General features: G+C 37.9%; 3 protein-coding genes across 4 annotated transcripts; 2 read left to right on the top strand and 1 right to left on the bottom strand.

The window, feature by feature from the left end:
- Positions 1-1,978: 1,978 nt before the first annotated feature.
- On the top strand, positions 1,979-3,990 carry LOC103934374 (putative pentatricopeptide repeat-containing protein At5g59200, chloroplastic). The gene has a single exon (XM_048573666.1). It carries the CDS (start codon positions 2,024-2,026, stop codon positions 3,914-3,916), a length of 1,893 nt encoding a protein of 630 aa, XP_048429623.1. The 5' UTR covers positions 1,979-2,023; the 3' UTR covers positions 3,917-3,990.
- Positions 3,991-10,904: 6,914 nt separating this feature from the next.
- On the bottom strand, positions 10,905-13,386 carry LOC103949556 (protein FAR1-RELATED SEQUENCE 7-like). Its single transcript, XM_048573993.1, has 3 exons — positions 13,247-13,386; positions 11,884-12,454; positions 10,905-11,710 (listed from the first exon to the last, which is right to left on the bottom strand). The coding sequence occupies exons 2-3, from the start codon at positions 12,397-12,399 to the stop codon at positions 11,516-11,518; spliced, it is 711 nt and encodes a 236-aa protein (XP_048429950.1). The 5' UTR covers positions 12,400-12,454; positions 13,247-13,386; the 3' UTR covers positions 10,905-11,515.
- Positions 13,387-13,461: 75 nt separating this feature from the next.
- Positions 13,462-16,398, top strand: LOC103949555. 2 transcript variants are annotated; one of them, XM_048573992.1, is made up of 6 exons: positions 13,462-13,688; positions 14,400-14,551; positions 14,730-14,839; positions 14,936-15,021; positions 15,718-15,778; positions 15,894-16,036. In XM_048573992.1, the coding sequence occupies exons 1-5, from the start codon at positions 13,579-13,581 to the stop codon at positions 15,746-15,748; spliced, it is 489 nt and encodes a 162-aa protein (XP_048429949.1). In that variant the 5' UTR covers positions 13,462-13,578; the 3' UTR covers positions 15,749-15,778; positions 15,894-16,036. The 2 variants fall into 2 exon arrangements, with proteins under 2 accessions (XP_048429949.1, XP_009358944.2); XM_009360669.3 differs by having other exon boundaries at positions 13,464-13,688; positions 15,674-15,778; positions 15,894-16,398.
- The last annotated feature ends 536 nt before the right edge of the window (positions 16,399-16,934 follow it).

The following is a 16,934-nucleotide window of genomic DNA, read 5'->3' as shown; positions in this document are numbered from 1 at the left end:
GAAAATTGAAAAATTAACAATTTAACTCTAGCTATGCGTTGAATATACAAGGAAAGTACACGAGCGTGGGCTGTAATTTTGCGCTTTTCTGTGGATTGAATTTGAGTGACTGATTTTGTCTTAGGTGGTATTAACAATTAGCACTAAAAAAATCCATCTATCCAAATTTTGCACTGGGCTCACCCTTCATAATAATGATATCAAAGGTCACTCCAGTGATAATATTGATATCAAGAGTCGCTCCAGTGCAAAATTTGGATAAATGAATGTGTATAGAACTCTTCTCTGGACATAGCATTCCGTTCTTCTTTCAAAGACAAATGTGTCTGAGAAAATTTCAATTGTATCGAACAGAATATAAGTGATATTATCTCGGCACATTTGTCCTTTAGAAAAAGAGAATCTATTAATGTGCACATCTACAAAACTGATGTTTTATATTCGTTGTCGTATAAAACATAAAACGTCATTCCAAGAAATCTATCATTTGCTTTGGCAAGCATGATTCTGAATCTAAACATATTCAGCACAATGTCGAAGAGATTTCAGTGCATGTTGAAACAGACCTCGTCATAGAAAGCCTCCAGATCAAAGGGGAACCTAATCCGGGACGGGAACTTCAAGCGTGCATATACCTCATCAATGGAACCACCGTCTGCAATTTTCAGTGGTTTCGACATCTAGACAATGGATCTTTTAATCCCATTGAAGGAGCAGATAAACCAAACTACCTTGTTACGGCCGATGATGTTGGTACGTACCTTACTGTTGAAGTCGAGCCTCGGGACAACAACAAGCGCAGGGGGACGGCCGTAAAGCTCTTTGCCATTGAGCGGAAAATGATTACTTGTTTCCCTGAAATGTGAAGCCAGATAGAGAAGATGGTTCGCGAGGGCGATGCTTCATTCAAGATATTTCAATGCATCGGATACCTTGATATATGGCAGCCTGCTACATTGGACATTACGAGGAAAGGTTACAAAATTAAGGGGAGTTCCGGGGTTGCAGAAAAGTTTTCGACAAAACACACTAGTTACGATTCCTCGTCGTGGAAGTCCTGCAGAATCCACAGTAGTTACCGGTTCAGGTACTAGTGATGGTTGTGCTAGGTATCTCTTGAAAACAAACAAAACATGTTTTAGAGATGCAGTTGTGCTCACATTGAGGGCATTTCTTAGAATTGCCAACGACAGAAGGGGCTCATGGCATTGGCAAAAGAAAGTCAATTTCTTAGCAGAAAGAGTACTGTGACTATCGCATGCATAGCAAATTCACATGTTATAATACAACTTATGTCTATTTGTGTTTTGGACGGATTTGGAAAGGTTACAACCATAAGCATTCATGTAAGCGTCTGGATAAATAGTTAAAAATGTTTTGGGGGTTGTAGAAGCGTTTTCTAAAGAAATACAAAGCGCCTTTTGAGTTCTAATATGAATTTGAAACGTGCTTTTAATGAAAGCACTTTTAGAAAAAGCACAACATGATCTGACATAATAATTTAGTATTAAATTCATCATCCACCAAATTCGAATCTAAGGTCACGCGAAGCACACCATGACGTAACATAATAACTTGCAAATGAGAAAAATACCGAATACCCACTACAGTGTTAACATATTAACATGGAAAAAAATTTCAATGTGCCGAGAACACAGTCCGGTGCAATAAATGTCATAATACAAGTGATTGGATACATGAATTTTTTTTTCCAACCAGTTGTATTATGACATTTGGTTTACCGCATCGTGTTTTCCAAATTGAAAAGTCTCTCAACAACGAGAAATTTTTCAATGTGACCAGAACACGGATGGTACATCACATATTTTTATACAAGTAGTGGGAAATTGTATTTTTTAAGTTATTAGCTTTTTAACACACATATCCCACCATTTGTATAAAAACACATGATGCACCACCCCGTATTCCGATCACACTGAAAAATTTCTCTTCCACAACATGAAAGAGTGGTGCGTTGGACCTGGGCCGCCTTTGGCTACTTGGTGAATGAACCGCCAAAAATATGAGTTACTCAGCGACAACGGTTACATTGAACTCAGCATTCCCGCGAAATTCAAATCCAAAAGCCAAGGATTCCCAAAGCCGGAGAGAAACAATCTCTCTAATTCAAAAATGCAAACACATTCATCAGATTCTGCCAATCCACGCAAAAATCATAAGAAATTTCCAAGACCAAGACCCATTCGTCGTCTTCGAGCTTCTTCGCCTCTGCTCCAACCTCAACTCAATCGACTACGCCACCAAGATTTTCCAACAAATTCAAACCCCAAATGTCTATCTCTACACTGCTCTTATTGATGGGTTCATGTCGTCTGGGTTTTACCTCGATGCGATTCGGGTTTACTGTCGAATGGTTAACTGGTTTGTTTCGCCGAATAACTACGCGGTAACTTCTGTGTTAAAAGCTTGTGGCTTTGGGTTGGCGTTGGAGGAGGGGAGAAGAGTCCATGCGCAGGTTTTAAAGCTTGGGTTGTCATCGAATCGATCGGTGAGGATGAAGCTTCTGGATCTTTATGAGAAGAGTGGTGAATTTGAGTGTGCACGGAGGATGTTCGATGAAATGGCTGATAGGGATGTTGTTGCGTTAACGGTGATGATCACTTCTTATGCTGATTATGGGTTGATTGAGGAGGCGATTGGTGTTTTTAACCAGGCTAGGAGTAAGGGTACAGTTTGTTGGACTGCGATGATTGATGGGTTGGTTAGGAATGGGGAGATGAATAGGGCTTTGGAGGCGTTTAGGGAGATGCAGAGGAATAATGTGAGGCCTAATGAAGTTACTGTTATTTATGTTTTATCTTCTTGTTCTTATTTGGGAGCATTGGAGCTCGGAAGATGGGTTCACTCTTACATAGATAAGTATGACATCAAATTCAATTTCATAGTAGGTGGTGCTCTGATTAATATGTACTCGAGGTGTGGCGATATTGATGAGGCACTGGCAGTGTTTGGTAAGATGAAAGAGAGAGATGTGAGTAGTTATAATTCCATGATTGAGGGGCTTGCTATGCATGGGAAGAGCATGGAGGCTATCCAAATGTTCCAGACAATGATAAAACAAGGACTAAGGCCAAATAGCATTACTTTTGTTAAAGTATTGAATGCATGTAGTCATGGAGGTTTGTTGGGTTTGGGTTTTCAGATATTTCATTCCATGACTAATATTCACGACATTCAACCACAGATAGAACACTATGGATGCATGGTTGATCTTCTAGGTCGCTCAGGTCAGCTTGAAGAAGCTTACAATTTCATTGCAAGAATGAAAATGGCACCGGATCATATCATGTTGGGGGCTTTGCTAAGTGCTTGTAAAATCCATGGGAACCTTGAATTAGGAGAAAGGGTATCCGAAATCTTGGTGAATTGTGGTAATGCAGATTCAGGAACTTACGTACTGCTATCAAATGTATATGCTTTATCAGGGCAGTGGAAAGAGGCTGCACAAGTGAGAGCAGAGATGAAAGAAGGTGGAACCCCAAAGGAGCCTGGTTGTAGCTTGATTGAAGTAAACAATGAGATCCATGAGTTCCTCTTGGGAGACCTCAGACACCCGAAGAGGGAGGAAATCTACAAAAAGTTAATGGAGCTAATCCATGAACTGAAATTGGAAGGATACTTGCCTGCAACAGAGGCGGTTTTGCATGATATTGAAGATACGCAAAAGGAATTGGCTCTGTCAATACATAGCGAGAGGCTTGCCATATGCTACAGGCTAATTGCTACAAAACAAGGTACGACTTTGAGGATTGTAAATAACTTAAGGGTTTGCAGTGACTGCCACTCAATGATCAAATTGATAGCTAAGATCACCAACAGAAAGATTGTCGTTAAGGATCGCAATAGGTTCCACCATTTTGAGAGTGGGGTTTGTTCTTGTGCTGATTATTGGTGAAAAAGAAAACTTAATACTAACTGCAAGTATATATATTGTTTCTTTACCCTGATTTTCAATTATTTATTTTATTATATGGACTCTCCGAATCTTCGATAGACTTGGCATTCGTGTCGTATTTCTTGTATTCGTGTCGTTTTCGTGTCATACCCAATAGCTTAACAGGTCGTATCGTTTAATATCCGTTAAAGTAAATGGGTAATATAATCCGACCCAAATCAACCCGTTACCCGTTAAGAAAAATATTTTTTTAATCAATAAAAATGAAGATGAAAAACATAATTTGACCCAAAAAAATGTAAAACATAATACTAAATTAGTATATACATACTAAATTTCGGAGTTGACCCCTTCATGAAAGTTGTAACGCTTTTCATTACAATTGATTACATTTTTTACACTTCTACAATAATTATTATTAATTTTGCACTCAACTAAAAAACGTTGTTCATGAGATTTGGAGGGTTTTAAAAATCTAAACAACCATGTAACCATCGTCGCAGCGTTCAAGATGCAATTATAAACGTTTATTATGTTTTTACATCTTTCAGACTTATACATTAACGATTATGAATTTTGTTCATTTTGAACTCCCTTAAAAATACGATTCATGAGAGTTTGTATGGTTTTAAAAATTCAAACGATCATATACCCATCCTCAAAGTGTAAAGGATGCGACTACGAGCGTTTGCATATTTTTTCATATTTTTCGCACATGTAAATTAATTATTATAATTTTTTTTAATGTGTTTGATATTTTTAAATTACTTGATATTTTTATTTTTAATGTGTTTTATGATTTTTAATCTCAATCTTTGCCTATGATACACTATAAAAATAAATAAATAAATAAAACTTAAATTTTAAATTTTATATAGAATAATAATTAATAAACTATATATATATATATATATTCATTATATCTATTGTATTTTATAGTAAGGTTTTTTTAGTAGTTTAAAAAATTAATATCATCAAAATAATTTTTTTTCTTATCGTGTCGAAACAGGTTACCCACGTGTCATTTTCCTGTAAATCTGTTAAGGACCCGTTATTAACGGATTATTATCATGTGACCCGATAATGACCCGATTAATTATCGTGTTGATCAAAAACCTATTATTTTAGTGTCGTTTACGTGTCGTGTTAACGGGTCGTGTAAGAAATTGTCAGGTCTAATCTCCGATAACAAGAAAATACAACAATAACGTTTGAAAGGTCAATCATGAATCTCCCTCGTTTGCAGTTTGCACCCAGGTCCGAATCTCAGTTGAATTGTAAATCACTAAATATTACAGTTTTGTTAATCTACTGATTTTTTTTTTTTTGCCAAATTACTTAAAAATCTTCACAGTGCAAAGCTGCCATTACACACATCAGGCGTGGGTGTTTTTTACACACCATGGCCTTCTCAGCACAAAACCTACTTTTCCTTCCACTTCAGAACCCACATCAGCCTTAATGAAAAGCCAGAAACAGAGCTGGACATGAGAGTTCTTCCTCAATTCACTTTGTAATCGATTCCCGGAATTTTGCACTTATGATTGGAACCATTAATATTAGAAATCACTCCACAAAGATCATCTTTGCTAAAATCGCTGAAATATGAGATCATTAGTCATCAAACCTATACAGAAGATGGACAGATTGGGTAAAAACATTATAAATTGTCTATCAATTTGCTATAGTTAATTGATTTAACGATCTAAGTTTTAATTGATTCTCTATAAAAATGATCTTTACAAAATAATTTACAGCATATAACAGTTATGAAGATAAACACGAAATAAATAAAGAAGGAATTCCTCAACAATTTTAAAGACCCAAATTCCTCTTTTTAATTTGCACCCCCTACATCCCACTAACCGCCCTTAAATGGCTCTATCGACTAATTTTTATTTGGGTTAATCTCAGTTTACAATCCTGAAGTTTCGTGATTTTCAACATTTGGTACATGAAGTTTTTTTTATCCCAGAGTCACATCTCAAGTCTTAATTTTGGGACAATTTCAAACATCCGTTAAGTTTTTCGTTAAAACTTCTGTTAATTGATGATGTGGCACCCACATAGACAATAACTGAGCATCACATGTCAATATGGGCCACTTCAATATTAAAAAATAAAAAAAATAAAAGAAAAACCCCACCCGTCTTCTACCTCCCCTAACCCCCTCCCTCCCTTCTTCCCTCTACAACCCTCACCTTCTCCGCCAACCTTCTTTCTTCCTTGAGATCTCTTCCTTCTTCTTCCCTCTGCAACCTGCAATTTGCAATCTGCCATCTCCTCTAACACACTCAAATTATAATTTATAAAACCCTAATTTCTACCCATTTTTCTCTCTCCGCTGCTCCCAAAAAAAAAAAAAAAAAAAAAACCTAATTTCCATTGGCGAAGGGACGAAATTGCGAGAAAATCCCCAAATCGAGCTATGAGTTGCGTCGATCACTGTATAAATTATCGATGAGAAGAATCGAGGTTGCGGAGGAATCGACGATCGAAGTTGCGAAGGCGTAGATGCACGTCACAGGAGTGAGCTTGGATCTGAGGGAAGATGGAAAGGAGGGTGCGAGTTGGGGGAGACTGGTTTTGGTGGTGAAGAAAGGTTAGGGGAAAAGGTGCGGGTTGCAGAGGGAAGAAGGAAGGTTGTGGGAGACTAGTTTTGGTGATTGGAGTGAGCTTGGTGGTTGCATAGGGATGTCCTCTCTCATCTTGTCGTGTTGCCTTCCCCTTCTCTCCCAGTAAGAGCATTACGTCACATAACTTGAAACCAACTCTCGTAATTATCACTTCTCTGAGATTCACAAAAGCAGAAAGCTTTAGAGAGAGAAAAAAAACTTAGAGAGAGAGAGAAAGAATCGATGGCTTTGAGTCTGAATTCGATGCTGACCTTCTCGTCTCACAACCTCACTGCCAGGTCCCACAATCTCATATCTCCCAAAATCTTCATGGCCTCTACTCTTCACTCCTCCAACAAGTGAGTTTCCTTCTCTTCAATTCATTTATGCACTTTCACTGCGCGTGTGCGCAGCTGATCATCTTGGGTGCTCAGATTTTGTGCCCTCTTGGGGAAAATGCAAATGGGTATCGCCAAGAATGAATATTTAACCATTTTGCTGATCTGAGTTTATATTTTGCTAAATTTTTATGCCAATTCAGCTGAGTAAGGGGTGTTTTTGGATTTTTGGGATTCTATTTTGCATTAATCTCTTTCATTTTGTATACTTTATGAGAAATCTTTTGTAATTATTGAGGTTGCTAAGCATAATTGAAATTTATTGGAGTGAAGAAGGAAGGTTTAGGGAGACTGGTTTTGGGGGATATGATGCGGGTTAAAGAGGGAAAAAGGAAATTAGGGGGTTGGTGGGGGAGGTAGAAGACAGTTGGGTTTTTTCTTTTTTTTTTAACTTTTTAATATTGAAGTGGGCCCATTTTGACACGTGACACTTAATTATTGTCCATGTGAGCACTACGTCATCAGTTAACAGAAGTTCTAACAGAAAACTTAACGAATATATGAAATTGTCCCAAAATTAAAACTTGAGGTATGACTCTGGGATGAAAAAAATATTTATGTACCAAATGTTGAAAACCACGAAACGAAACTTCATGTTATTAAACCGAGATTAACCCTTTTTATTTTTATTTTTTGGTCAAATTAAATTACTTTCATTAAATAATAAAGAAAGTACAAGGGAAAATGGGCCCAAAGGGCAGCCCACTACCTAAATACAAGCCAACAACAAAAAAGAAAATATAGTAGATAGTCCAAAAAGTGGACAGTAGAACAACAACAAAAAAACCATAAGACTGGAATGGAACCAGCAACAACCAGATGCGCCTCCATTGCAAGGCCACCACCACCACCACCACCACCAAGAGAACGAACCAACGAAACAAATGGATCAACGGAAAATGGGGGTGAGTAAGCCACCCGCGCAGTAAGCGCTCCCATAATCCTACCAGATAGTGCTAAAAGCACTTTGACAGCCACCCAACACTCGAGAAGAAGCACATGGGCTGAGTAGCAGAGGCCAGTGGTTGAGGACGCACGACAAAAACTAGCATCGGAGTAGGAGAAGGCTATGAATGTCCAAATCTGAGACCAGCTCATGGGAATTGAGACAAAGTTCATAGAACAAAACTCAAGGGAAGCCAAAACAAAGACCAAAAGAGAAAAAGTTCATAAATTAAAAAACTTTTGATTGGAAGGAAGGAAGGAAGGAAGGGGGAAGGATGAAGGAAAGTAGGGGGAAAAAGAAGATGCAGAGAGTGGAGGTGGATGAGAAAGGGGGAAGAAGAGCTAGAAAAAGTTGGGAAGGATGGAGGAAAGAAGGGGAAGAGGGAAGATGCAGAGGGTGGAAAAGGAAGAAAAAAGAGGGGGAGTTGGGCTACCGCCGACCCCATGCGGGAGCAAGGAGCGGCAACTAGGAGAGTTTCTTTTAGCTTGAAGGCAGAGGGGAGGAAAGAGGAGATAAACCGTGTTTTTGTTGTTAAGTTGTTAATGTTCACTTTTTTGCTCCATTGACTAATTTAATATCAAATATGTGTTGTACACTGTTATATAAATTTGCTCAATTTAACCTGTCAAACCCGATCCCTGTAGGTAATCGATCTGAACGGTCCAGTTTCGGGGATTAATTTTTGGGTTTTTTACGGTTATGGATAACCATTGGGTAAATTTTTCAGTTTCGGGTTCGGTTATTGTTATTGGTGTATCCGCCCCGAACTCATACCCGAAACCAAACCGTTTTCATTTTTTAACAAAAAAAATAATATGGAGAAACGAATTATCATTAATTATGCGTTATTAAATGTGTTATCAATAATTATACATTATTAAATATGAAAATTTGTGCTAGTAATTATATGCATTATATAATTAAAAATATAAATAGTCCATAGTTAACTGCCAAAATTTAGTACACATGCATGCGTCATGGAGAGTGCATTAGCATTCAATATTCACAACTAAATGGAGCAGCATTTATTTGAAAACCAAAACCCTCAATCACTGGGTTCGTCTTTTTTATCCAACATTTCTCGTTACGTGTAATCCACAAGGATGAGAAAATTCAGTAGGTGATGAATCATACATATCCCAGATAACGGTAAGACAGGTAAAAGAACCCAACCAACCTAACCCAAGTCATCATAACGCAACTTGCAAACACTAAGGACATCAACCATTAAAAATATAAATATCATAATGGGAAAAATCGTTACCCGATGGTAAATCCATTATCCGACAAGTTTGGTTATGGGGAAAACCCGTTCGGGGATTCTTCGATTTCGGGTTTGGGTATAGAGATGGCACATCCAAAACTGATCCATCCCGTTGCCATCCCTACCCATGCCTCCTCTATTTTGGATCAACTAATTACTACGTTATTTCTACTGGTAATCATAATCTCACTTTACTTTATTCCCTTTTACTTAAGGAAAAATAACAAGAAGTATCGATAATTACCAGATATAGAATCTATCTATATTATGACGATAGGTTTTTAAATCATTAGATTGTACAGTACCACCACGTGGCACTGATAGCTGGTAGTGTTGGAGTTTTTAAGTGAAATTTTCCTTGCAACTCATTTGTCCCACATTGGTCAAGTTAAAACATTTTTCACACTTTGTCATTCTTACCAAGAAACTGGATAAATAGACTTGGAAAGGAAATTTGGGCTCAAACCTTGGATGTGGGCTTTGGAGTGTGATAATTATACTAGCATATGAGCACACACAATGAACATTTTTTGTTTGTTTGTTTTTTTTTTTTTTTGTTTTTTTTTTTTTGAACAAATGATATTATTTATACTAGGGGGGGTAAGGGAGTGAGCTAATCCTTATAATGGGCTAGCAATAATGTGGTTAAATTTGCTTTTGGCGAGCATCGAACCTAAGACATCTCACTTACAGGTGAAAATGAATACCACAAGACCGTATTACTAAGTTGTGGAGCCAAAAATAATCTCAAAAACCATAGAGCTAACACGTGAATTATTTTCAAAGAAAGGCAAGGCTGCCCCTATTAAATGAGCAGGGAGCAGCCTCATTCACTACACGCAGCTGAAGTAGAGCAGACAGAAATCAATGACTGTTCAATGCACTCCCGCCCTTAAGAAAAGTTAAAGGTATTTATGATAGAATAATCCCTTATATATGGCAACCCGCTACATTGGACATTACGAGGAAGGGTTACAAAATTAAGGGGAGTTCCGTGGTTGCAGGAAAGCTTTCGACAAACACGCTAGTTATGATTCCTCCTCGTGGAAGTCCCGCAGAATTCACAGTAGTTACCGGTTCGGGTACTAGTGATGGCTGTGCTAGGTATCATACATGTTAGAGATGCAGTTGTGCTCACATTGAGATCATTTCTCAGAATTGCTAACCACAGAAGGGGCTCATGGCATCGGCAAAGGAAAGTTGAGCTCTTAAAGTTGAGATCATTTCTCAGAATTGTTGCTGCGGGGTTGGTATGAAAGATTATGTTTGATAGAATAATAAAAAATTGTGTTGCAAAAGATTAATACTATTTATATTGAAAACTTGGGTAAATTGTTATATAAAAAGATTTGACATTCCACACAGGTACTTAAACACAAAAAACCGTGCAACTTTGTGCTCTTTACATGCAGAAATTATAAAGTTTGTCAAACTAGTTACCTCACGTCACTTCCCCTACGAAAAATTATAAATTGGTGTATATCCTTGAATGTCATTCCTCAACATTATGAGCAAGCACAATTAATAATAGCTAATACAGGACATTGGTATATTAAGCAAGCTTGAGAGGTAAGTAAATGAACAACAATGTTGCATTGAAGAATACAATGTGGAGGAGGGGAGGAAAAGAGCGCGAAATAGAAAGGGAGAGAATCTTAGTCCGACATGCCAAGAAATTGACCCTTTCGTGCCCCACAGGGGAATTCTAGTAACCTTACCGTGCAGGATGAAAAATAGAAGAGAAAAAGAACAGCAAAACAAGGCAAAAAGGAATTCTTGTAACTTTACTGTGCAGGATGTATATTTTTTTTGTATAATTTCGATGTCCTGTTGGGAAAATCAATTACTAGCGAACTTTATAAAACACAAGAAAGAAAGATTTCTACGCACAATGTCAAACTGTAATTAGCATGCAAGTAGAAATGGCTGCGTCCAAGGGAATGAACCAAGTATTTTCCTTCGAGTTATTCAACACTTCCAGGCTCCCACCATGCAAGGCCTCATACGCCCCAGACATTCTACCAATTCCAATGCTGACAACGACTTCTGCACCTGTGTAAAAGAGAATGGCATCTCCGGGTACCAGGAACCCCGTCCCTGCATAACTGTATTTCGCTTTCATACCTTTGAGTTACTGAAGAAGAGCCACCACCACAACACACTAATGCAGGAGATCATCCCACATTACTGGAGAGAACTTTCTGTTTAACCAATGAAAAATGTACAGAAAATGACACAGAACCTAGCAATTAGCAATTAGCAATAAGGCTCGCTGTCTCTTCCTTCGTCTACTAGACTGTCTAAAAGGCGTACCAAATTCCGGCTTTTTGATTGGCACAATAGGAGATATAAATTTTACTGTTATAACTAAGAATGTTATAAATTCTCTCGATCCTTGTCTTCAATCTGTTTTACATTCTTAACTATGTCTTGAACACTTACAGTAAGGCGGTCTGCGTGTTGGTCTACCTCTTTCAGGACCATTTCAAGTGTTTTTCTGCACTCTGCTAACTGTTGGTTCGCTCGATAAAGCTCTGCAGATAGCTCACGAATTTTCTTATCTTTCTCATCCTGAACATGCATGATATATGTTATTTCATAAATGTATAATATTGCTGATCTCAGAAATTCGAAATCAATCAAAGGTCTATTTGTGAGACACTTCCATTTCACAAGCTTCCCAGGAAAATATGATTCCATTCATGTATTAAAGAACTCACACTGTGTTTATTAAAGCAACTGACCTGTGATGGAGCCGGAATGGTGACTCTCTTGCCTCTAGAAATCCACATAGGATGACAATGTTTTGTTTCAAGCTTTGTAACAACCCACTTCCCGGACTTCTCTTTCCTCACCATAATCATTGCCTTGCAGCCCTCCCTAGTTTCCTCCCTCGGCCTCCTTACTTCGCCCCTTTTTGATTGCTTATTGTCACGAAAACCTTCTTTGTTACAAAGAAACTTACGACTGTTAATGGATCCATCACGATTTGAACGATGGAAATTACCAACACGGATTCTAAAACCCACACGCGTGGCATATGCATCATAGTATTCCTTGACAGCCTCTTCAGAGTCAAACTCCATACCAACATAAGGTTCTAGAATACCATCTACTTCATTTTCTTTCAAATCTGTCCCATTGTTTGAGCCTAGCATTTCTCCACTTTCAGTGTTCAGAATATCCCTTTCAACTGGACTCTCCACAACCATCCTGTTCAAATCCGCTTCAGACTCCATTGGAGTAGGATCTGCAGCCATTCTGTAATTCTCACTTCCATAAGCTGTGAAGTTCACAACATCGTACAAATATAAACTACATTTACAGAACCAATGCCAGTAAATGGATGTGATGCACGTTCGTATTGCAAAATCAAAGCAAACGATAGGGAAATCGAATGGAAAAATCCAAAAATCAAATAGGAAAACAAGAATTGAACACAAAAACAATTTAATCATCTTCACAAGTATCCATTTATAGGAAATATGTGTTCCTCATGCATTGCTTTTCTCCCAAAAAATTCATGCACGCGAGTGTCCGTTTTTGCTAGTCATATGATAGGCAATAAGTCCAGTGATTTGGATATATGAAATTGAAAACGAACGTGTTGGGGCCATTTGTATGCAGATAAGTTATCCACACAAAAAAAGTAAATTTCGTTTCAAATACGCGATTTTCATGAACTTCAATTTGCACAAATCAGAATCCTAAATCACAATGCAGATGCTTCAGACTTCTGTCAAGAAGAAAACTTTAACATCCAATGACTCGAAGCCAACAAATTTAGGAGGAAGAAAAAGGGTCCAAAATACTAACCCGCCAAAATTAACAGCATCATATATAAGCAACTAAAGCCCAGATAAATCAAAAAACAAAAAGTGCAGAAATTCAACTAATTTTCCCAATAAATATTCCAGTAGATGCTAACACTGCAACACAGGCTTAATTTAATCCAATTATCTGCATAACCCTAGCCCACGCACAATCAAAAGGAAAGGCCTTTAATCCCAATTATCATATGTAATTAAAAAAATTATCATTTTCAATTGAAAAATTAGTATATTTAGTTGAATAAGCTCATTTCTCAAAACCCAGACAGAAACTTACTTGCTTCCTTCACGCTCGTTTCTGACCTTTTGCCTCCCAACTCTGGGAGAAGAAATTTGAGAACGCCCAGTTTCTCTTGATCTACATACATATTTCAACGGCTCTGATGTAATGTGCGGTGGGACCCACTTGACATTTATTAGTTATGGACCCGGTTTGAAGACTAGGGCCCAACTTTGGCGCAGCCCAAATAAAGTTTGAAACCTTGGAGAATGGTGGATAAACCCATCAAACGTTCCAACGCGAGCTGGAGAGTCTGGCATTCTGCTAGGGTTTTAGGTTTTCCGCCATAGTTGCAAAAACCCCAGCTCAGGTTTGGTTCGGGGGACGCAATGGAGGGGCTGAGCGTTTCGGATGCCAATTTGGTTGTATATTTGCATCCGTCGACGAGCAACAATGTCCACAAAGCAATCCTGCGCGAGCTAAGCTCGATGCTTTTGAGGTAATTTCTCAGCAACCCTTTCTTTGATATTTCTAATTTTTTTATGTTTTTGAGGATTTGGAAGCTTGACACTGTTTGTATGATTGGTTTCAATATTGCCCGCTTAAGGATTGCTCGTAAAGGTTCTTGTTTTTTCTGTTGGCTGAGTCAACTGAGTTGAATTTCGAGAAAAAGCATGAGCATTTCGCAGACTATGTTGCGAAACACTGGTTACTTGTTCGGTGTTTTGAATAGAGATGTTTGCTACCCGTTTTGTTGTAACTTCTGAATGTTCCCACAATGTATGCCTCTGTTTGGACTCTGCCTTGCAACAAACATGAGCTTTTTGGAGACTATGTTTGTAAAATACCGATTATGTAGTCAGAATTTCGAACAGAAGCAGACAATTTTTCCCCATTTAATTGTAATTTCTGAATGTTCCTGCAATGCCTTGCAACAAATAAGTAATTTGCTTAAGAAAGACTGCAAATGAGAGCTGATTTGTCAGAGTTAAGGAATGATATCTTCATGCAGTGTGTTCGGATTTGTTTTTACTGTCTCCAAATTCATCAGTTGGCTACTCTGTATTGTTCAAGTGCTGAGGGCATTTGTAGCCCTCGTTGGAATAATATTCCGTTTTTTCATGTGTTTGTGTAATATGAGAATCATAGTTATGAGTCTTTGTGATGTAGTATTCGGTATTTAATTTTCTGTCTCTGGTTTCTCATGCAGGTACAATGATACATTTGAGGGTATTGTATTGGCTTATGAATTCAACATTTTAGATAAGGACGCAAAGATTCTTCCCGGAGTTCATCCTTATTTTACTGTCAGACTAAAAGCAAAGTTATTACTGTATTCTCCAAAGCCCAATATGCTTGTAGGTAGTATTCTTGTTCTGTGTTAACTAATGAAGTAACATACATACAAATTTTATACCTCACGAGAGTACTATGCTCAAAGTTTAATTTATTTTGTTATAAAAAATGCATCCTGTTATCAAATGATACACTTCTTTAATGGTGATCCTGCTGCTTGTTATGTGATGTTCTGCCACTGCAGAAGGAAAGGTTGTGAAAGTCACACAAGAATCAATTCATGTCATTATCCTTGGCTTCTCGTCTGCTGTCATAACAGACAGAGATATTCGCGAGGAATTTCAATATAAATCTGTAAGTGCTTTCTTCATCACTGTGTTTCAGCGTTCATATCCTTAATATTTCCCATTATTAATTCATCCTTTTTCGGGTGCACCATTGTTCTTATAGAAACATGGCAAGCAATTATTTGTTAGCAGATCTCACAGGCGGCATGTAATAAAAGTTGGAACGATGATACGACTATTAGTCAAAAGGTGACCTTTGATTATAATTACCTTCTTGTGATTTGAAAGAAAACTGAAATTTGGTAGCAGCAATGCTGAAGAGACTGCATTTTTAGACCACATGACTAATCAAAGTCATGTAGCACTGGCAGGTGATCAGTCAACTACCAACTGGTCATAATGGTTGATGTCCTAAGTTAACCCCACCTGCCACAGAATGTGGTCTGAAAAAATGGCCACTCTAGCATTGCTCTTAGTGGTATAGTCCTTGCGGTTTTTCTTTTCTTTATTTAACTGAGGAATGGTGTTCTCATTCACTTAGTGGAATAGTGTGGATTACAGTTTTAAAGCCAAGTTGTATCACGTTCTAGTGTACTCCAAAAAGTCACAACTCACAGTCATTTTCGATATTTGTGAATTAGATGCTTGAGTCACGAAATAGTGATGAGAGAGAGAGGTAGGATGCTTGCTTAAGTGTTCATATTATGTGGATTTTGCGTATCTTGTAAACTAAAAAGCGTCTGGTTGACTATTCTTTCGTGCACTGTATATGTGGTTAGGTACTCATTTGCTCACGTTGTAGATTCTCAACTAAGTGATAGATTTGATTGTGATTGTACTTTGTCTTTTCAAAAAAATGTGTTATTATACTTGTGTACTTTCATAACATTGATGTTTGCAGTGTGGATGAGGAAACACTGTACATTTATGGTTCCTTGCTTCCAGCTCACACAGGAAACATTATCTGGTTGGATAAACAAACGGAAGATACTTCGCTAACAGATTGGTACTTCTCTGACCTTGGAATTTAACTTGAAATAGTCTGCATTTGAAAGTATATAATCCATTTTGAGAAAGGAAAAAAGTAGATTCTGCATTGTAATTGTTGAAAGAATTTGCAGGAGTGCGAAGCGGAGGAAAGGAAACGATGGAGAATCAGTTATGCAAGAGCCTAGTAGAACCAGTGCCGAAACTGTTTCAGTCAATAATGACCATCATGTCAAGAAGTCAAAGAAACACAAAACACAATAAGAGTCGTGAAGACTGCTGTCCGGTCTTTATTACCAATAGAATCATGTTATGTTTCTGAACTCGACAAAGGCATGTGAGCAGATTAGCTGATCTAGAATAGAGGAGGCAGGGGGGCATGCAAGCAAATTACTCCAATTATTAATGAAGAAAGAGGTTCATCTCTCGTTCTCAACTTATTGGAAGCTTTTTATTAGGTTTATCTGAAAATCTTATGTCTGCTTGCCGGGATATTACCACAAACACTGGTACAAGATTTTTGGAGGGCACAAAACATCTTGGTATTTTGGTTTCAGAACTTTGAAAGTCGTGCTTTATTATGTTTTTGTAGGTGATGGTAAATTATCGATCTCTGAGGTTATGTATTGTCTTCTTCTACTTGTGTTATGTTTGTCATTCTTCATGAAATCGCTTTATAGTTAAAGTTTTCGATTAGACATGCAACAAGCTTAGTTCATCATTTGTCCGGCAAGTCCTACGAGACTATTTTCAAGCACGATGAATAGCTCGTCGAGTTGTTCAAGCTCTTGATTCATTTCTTTTCTCACTTTATGAACTAAGTGAACTTCAACATTGAAGGGTAGGTTCTTGTTTCGTGCATGGGTGGCTGTCTGTAGATTTGTTGAAGTGCAAAACGAGAAACATCAAAGTGAATCTCTTTCAAATCCGAAGCCTATAAACTAAAATGATGGCCATACCATTACAACGTTTACGGCCCAAATCAAACCATCAACCTCACCCTGTCCGCCATAACCGTGTAAAAACTCCTATCTCCGAACAGATCTCCACCATTAAGCATCTCCTACTGATTTCCACCACCTCGATCCGACTAGCCTTGGTCACCCTCCCCACAACCGGAGCTTGACCAACCCTCACGTCATCTTCCTCTTCCTCCACTGTTAGAAGAACACCGT

Source organism: the organism of the source record quoted next, unplaced genomic scaffold (assembly GCF_019419815.1).
Source record: "Pyrus x bretschneideri cultivar Hongxiangsu unplaced genomic scaffold, Pyrus_bretschneideri_v1 Contig7, whole genome shotgun sequence".
NCBI classification, from domain to species: domain Eukaryota; kingdom Viridiplantae; phylum Streptophyta; class Magnoliopsida; order Rosales; family Rosaceae; genus Pyrus; species Pyrus x bretschneideri.
The sequence above is the reverse complement of the archived record's forward strand: the minus strand, read 5'-3'. Positions and strand labels throughout refer to the sequence as shown.

Excerpts from the sequence above, each read along its gene's own strand:
- LOC103949556 (XM_048573993.1), bottom strand. The coding sequence starts at position 12,399 with ATGGCTGCAGATCCTACTCCAATGGAGTCTGAAGCGGATTTGAACAGG. Across the intron at positions 11,711-11,883 it reads CCATTCCGGCTCCATCACAG|GATGAGAAAGATAAGAAAAT; the intron begins GTCAGTTGCTTT and ends ATGCATGTTCAG.
- LOC103934374 (XM_048573666.1), top strand. The coding sequence starts at position 2,024 with ATGAGTTACTCAGCGACAACGGTTACATTGAACTCAGCATTCCCGCGA.
- LOC103949555 (XM_009360669.3), top strand. The coding sequence starts at position 13,579 with ATGGAGGGGCTGAGCGTTTCGGATGCCAATTTGGTTGTATATTTGCAT. Across the intron at positions 14,552-14,729 it reads AAAGCCCAATATGCTTGTAG|AAGGAAAGGTTGTGAAAGTC; the intron begins GTAGTATTCTTG and ends CTGCCACTGCAG. Across the intron at positions 15,022-15,673 it reads ATACGACTATTAGTCAAAAG|TGTGGATGAGGAAACACTGT; the intron begins GTGACCTTTGAT and ends TGATGTTTGCAG.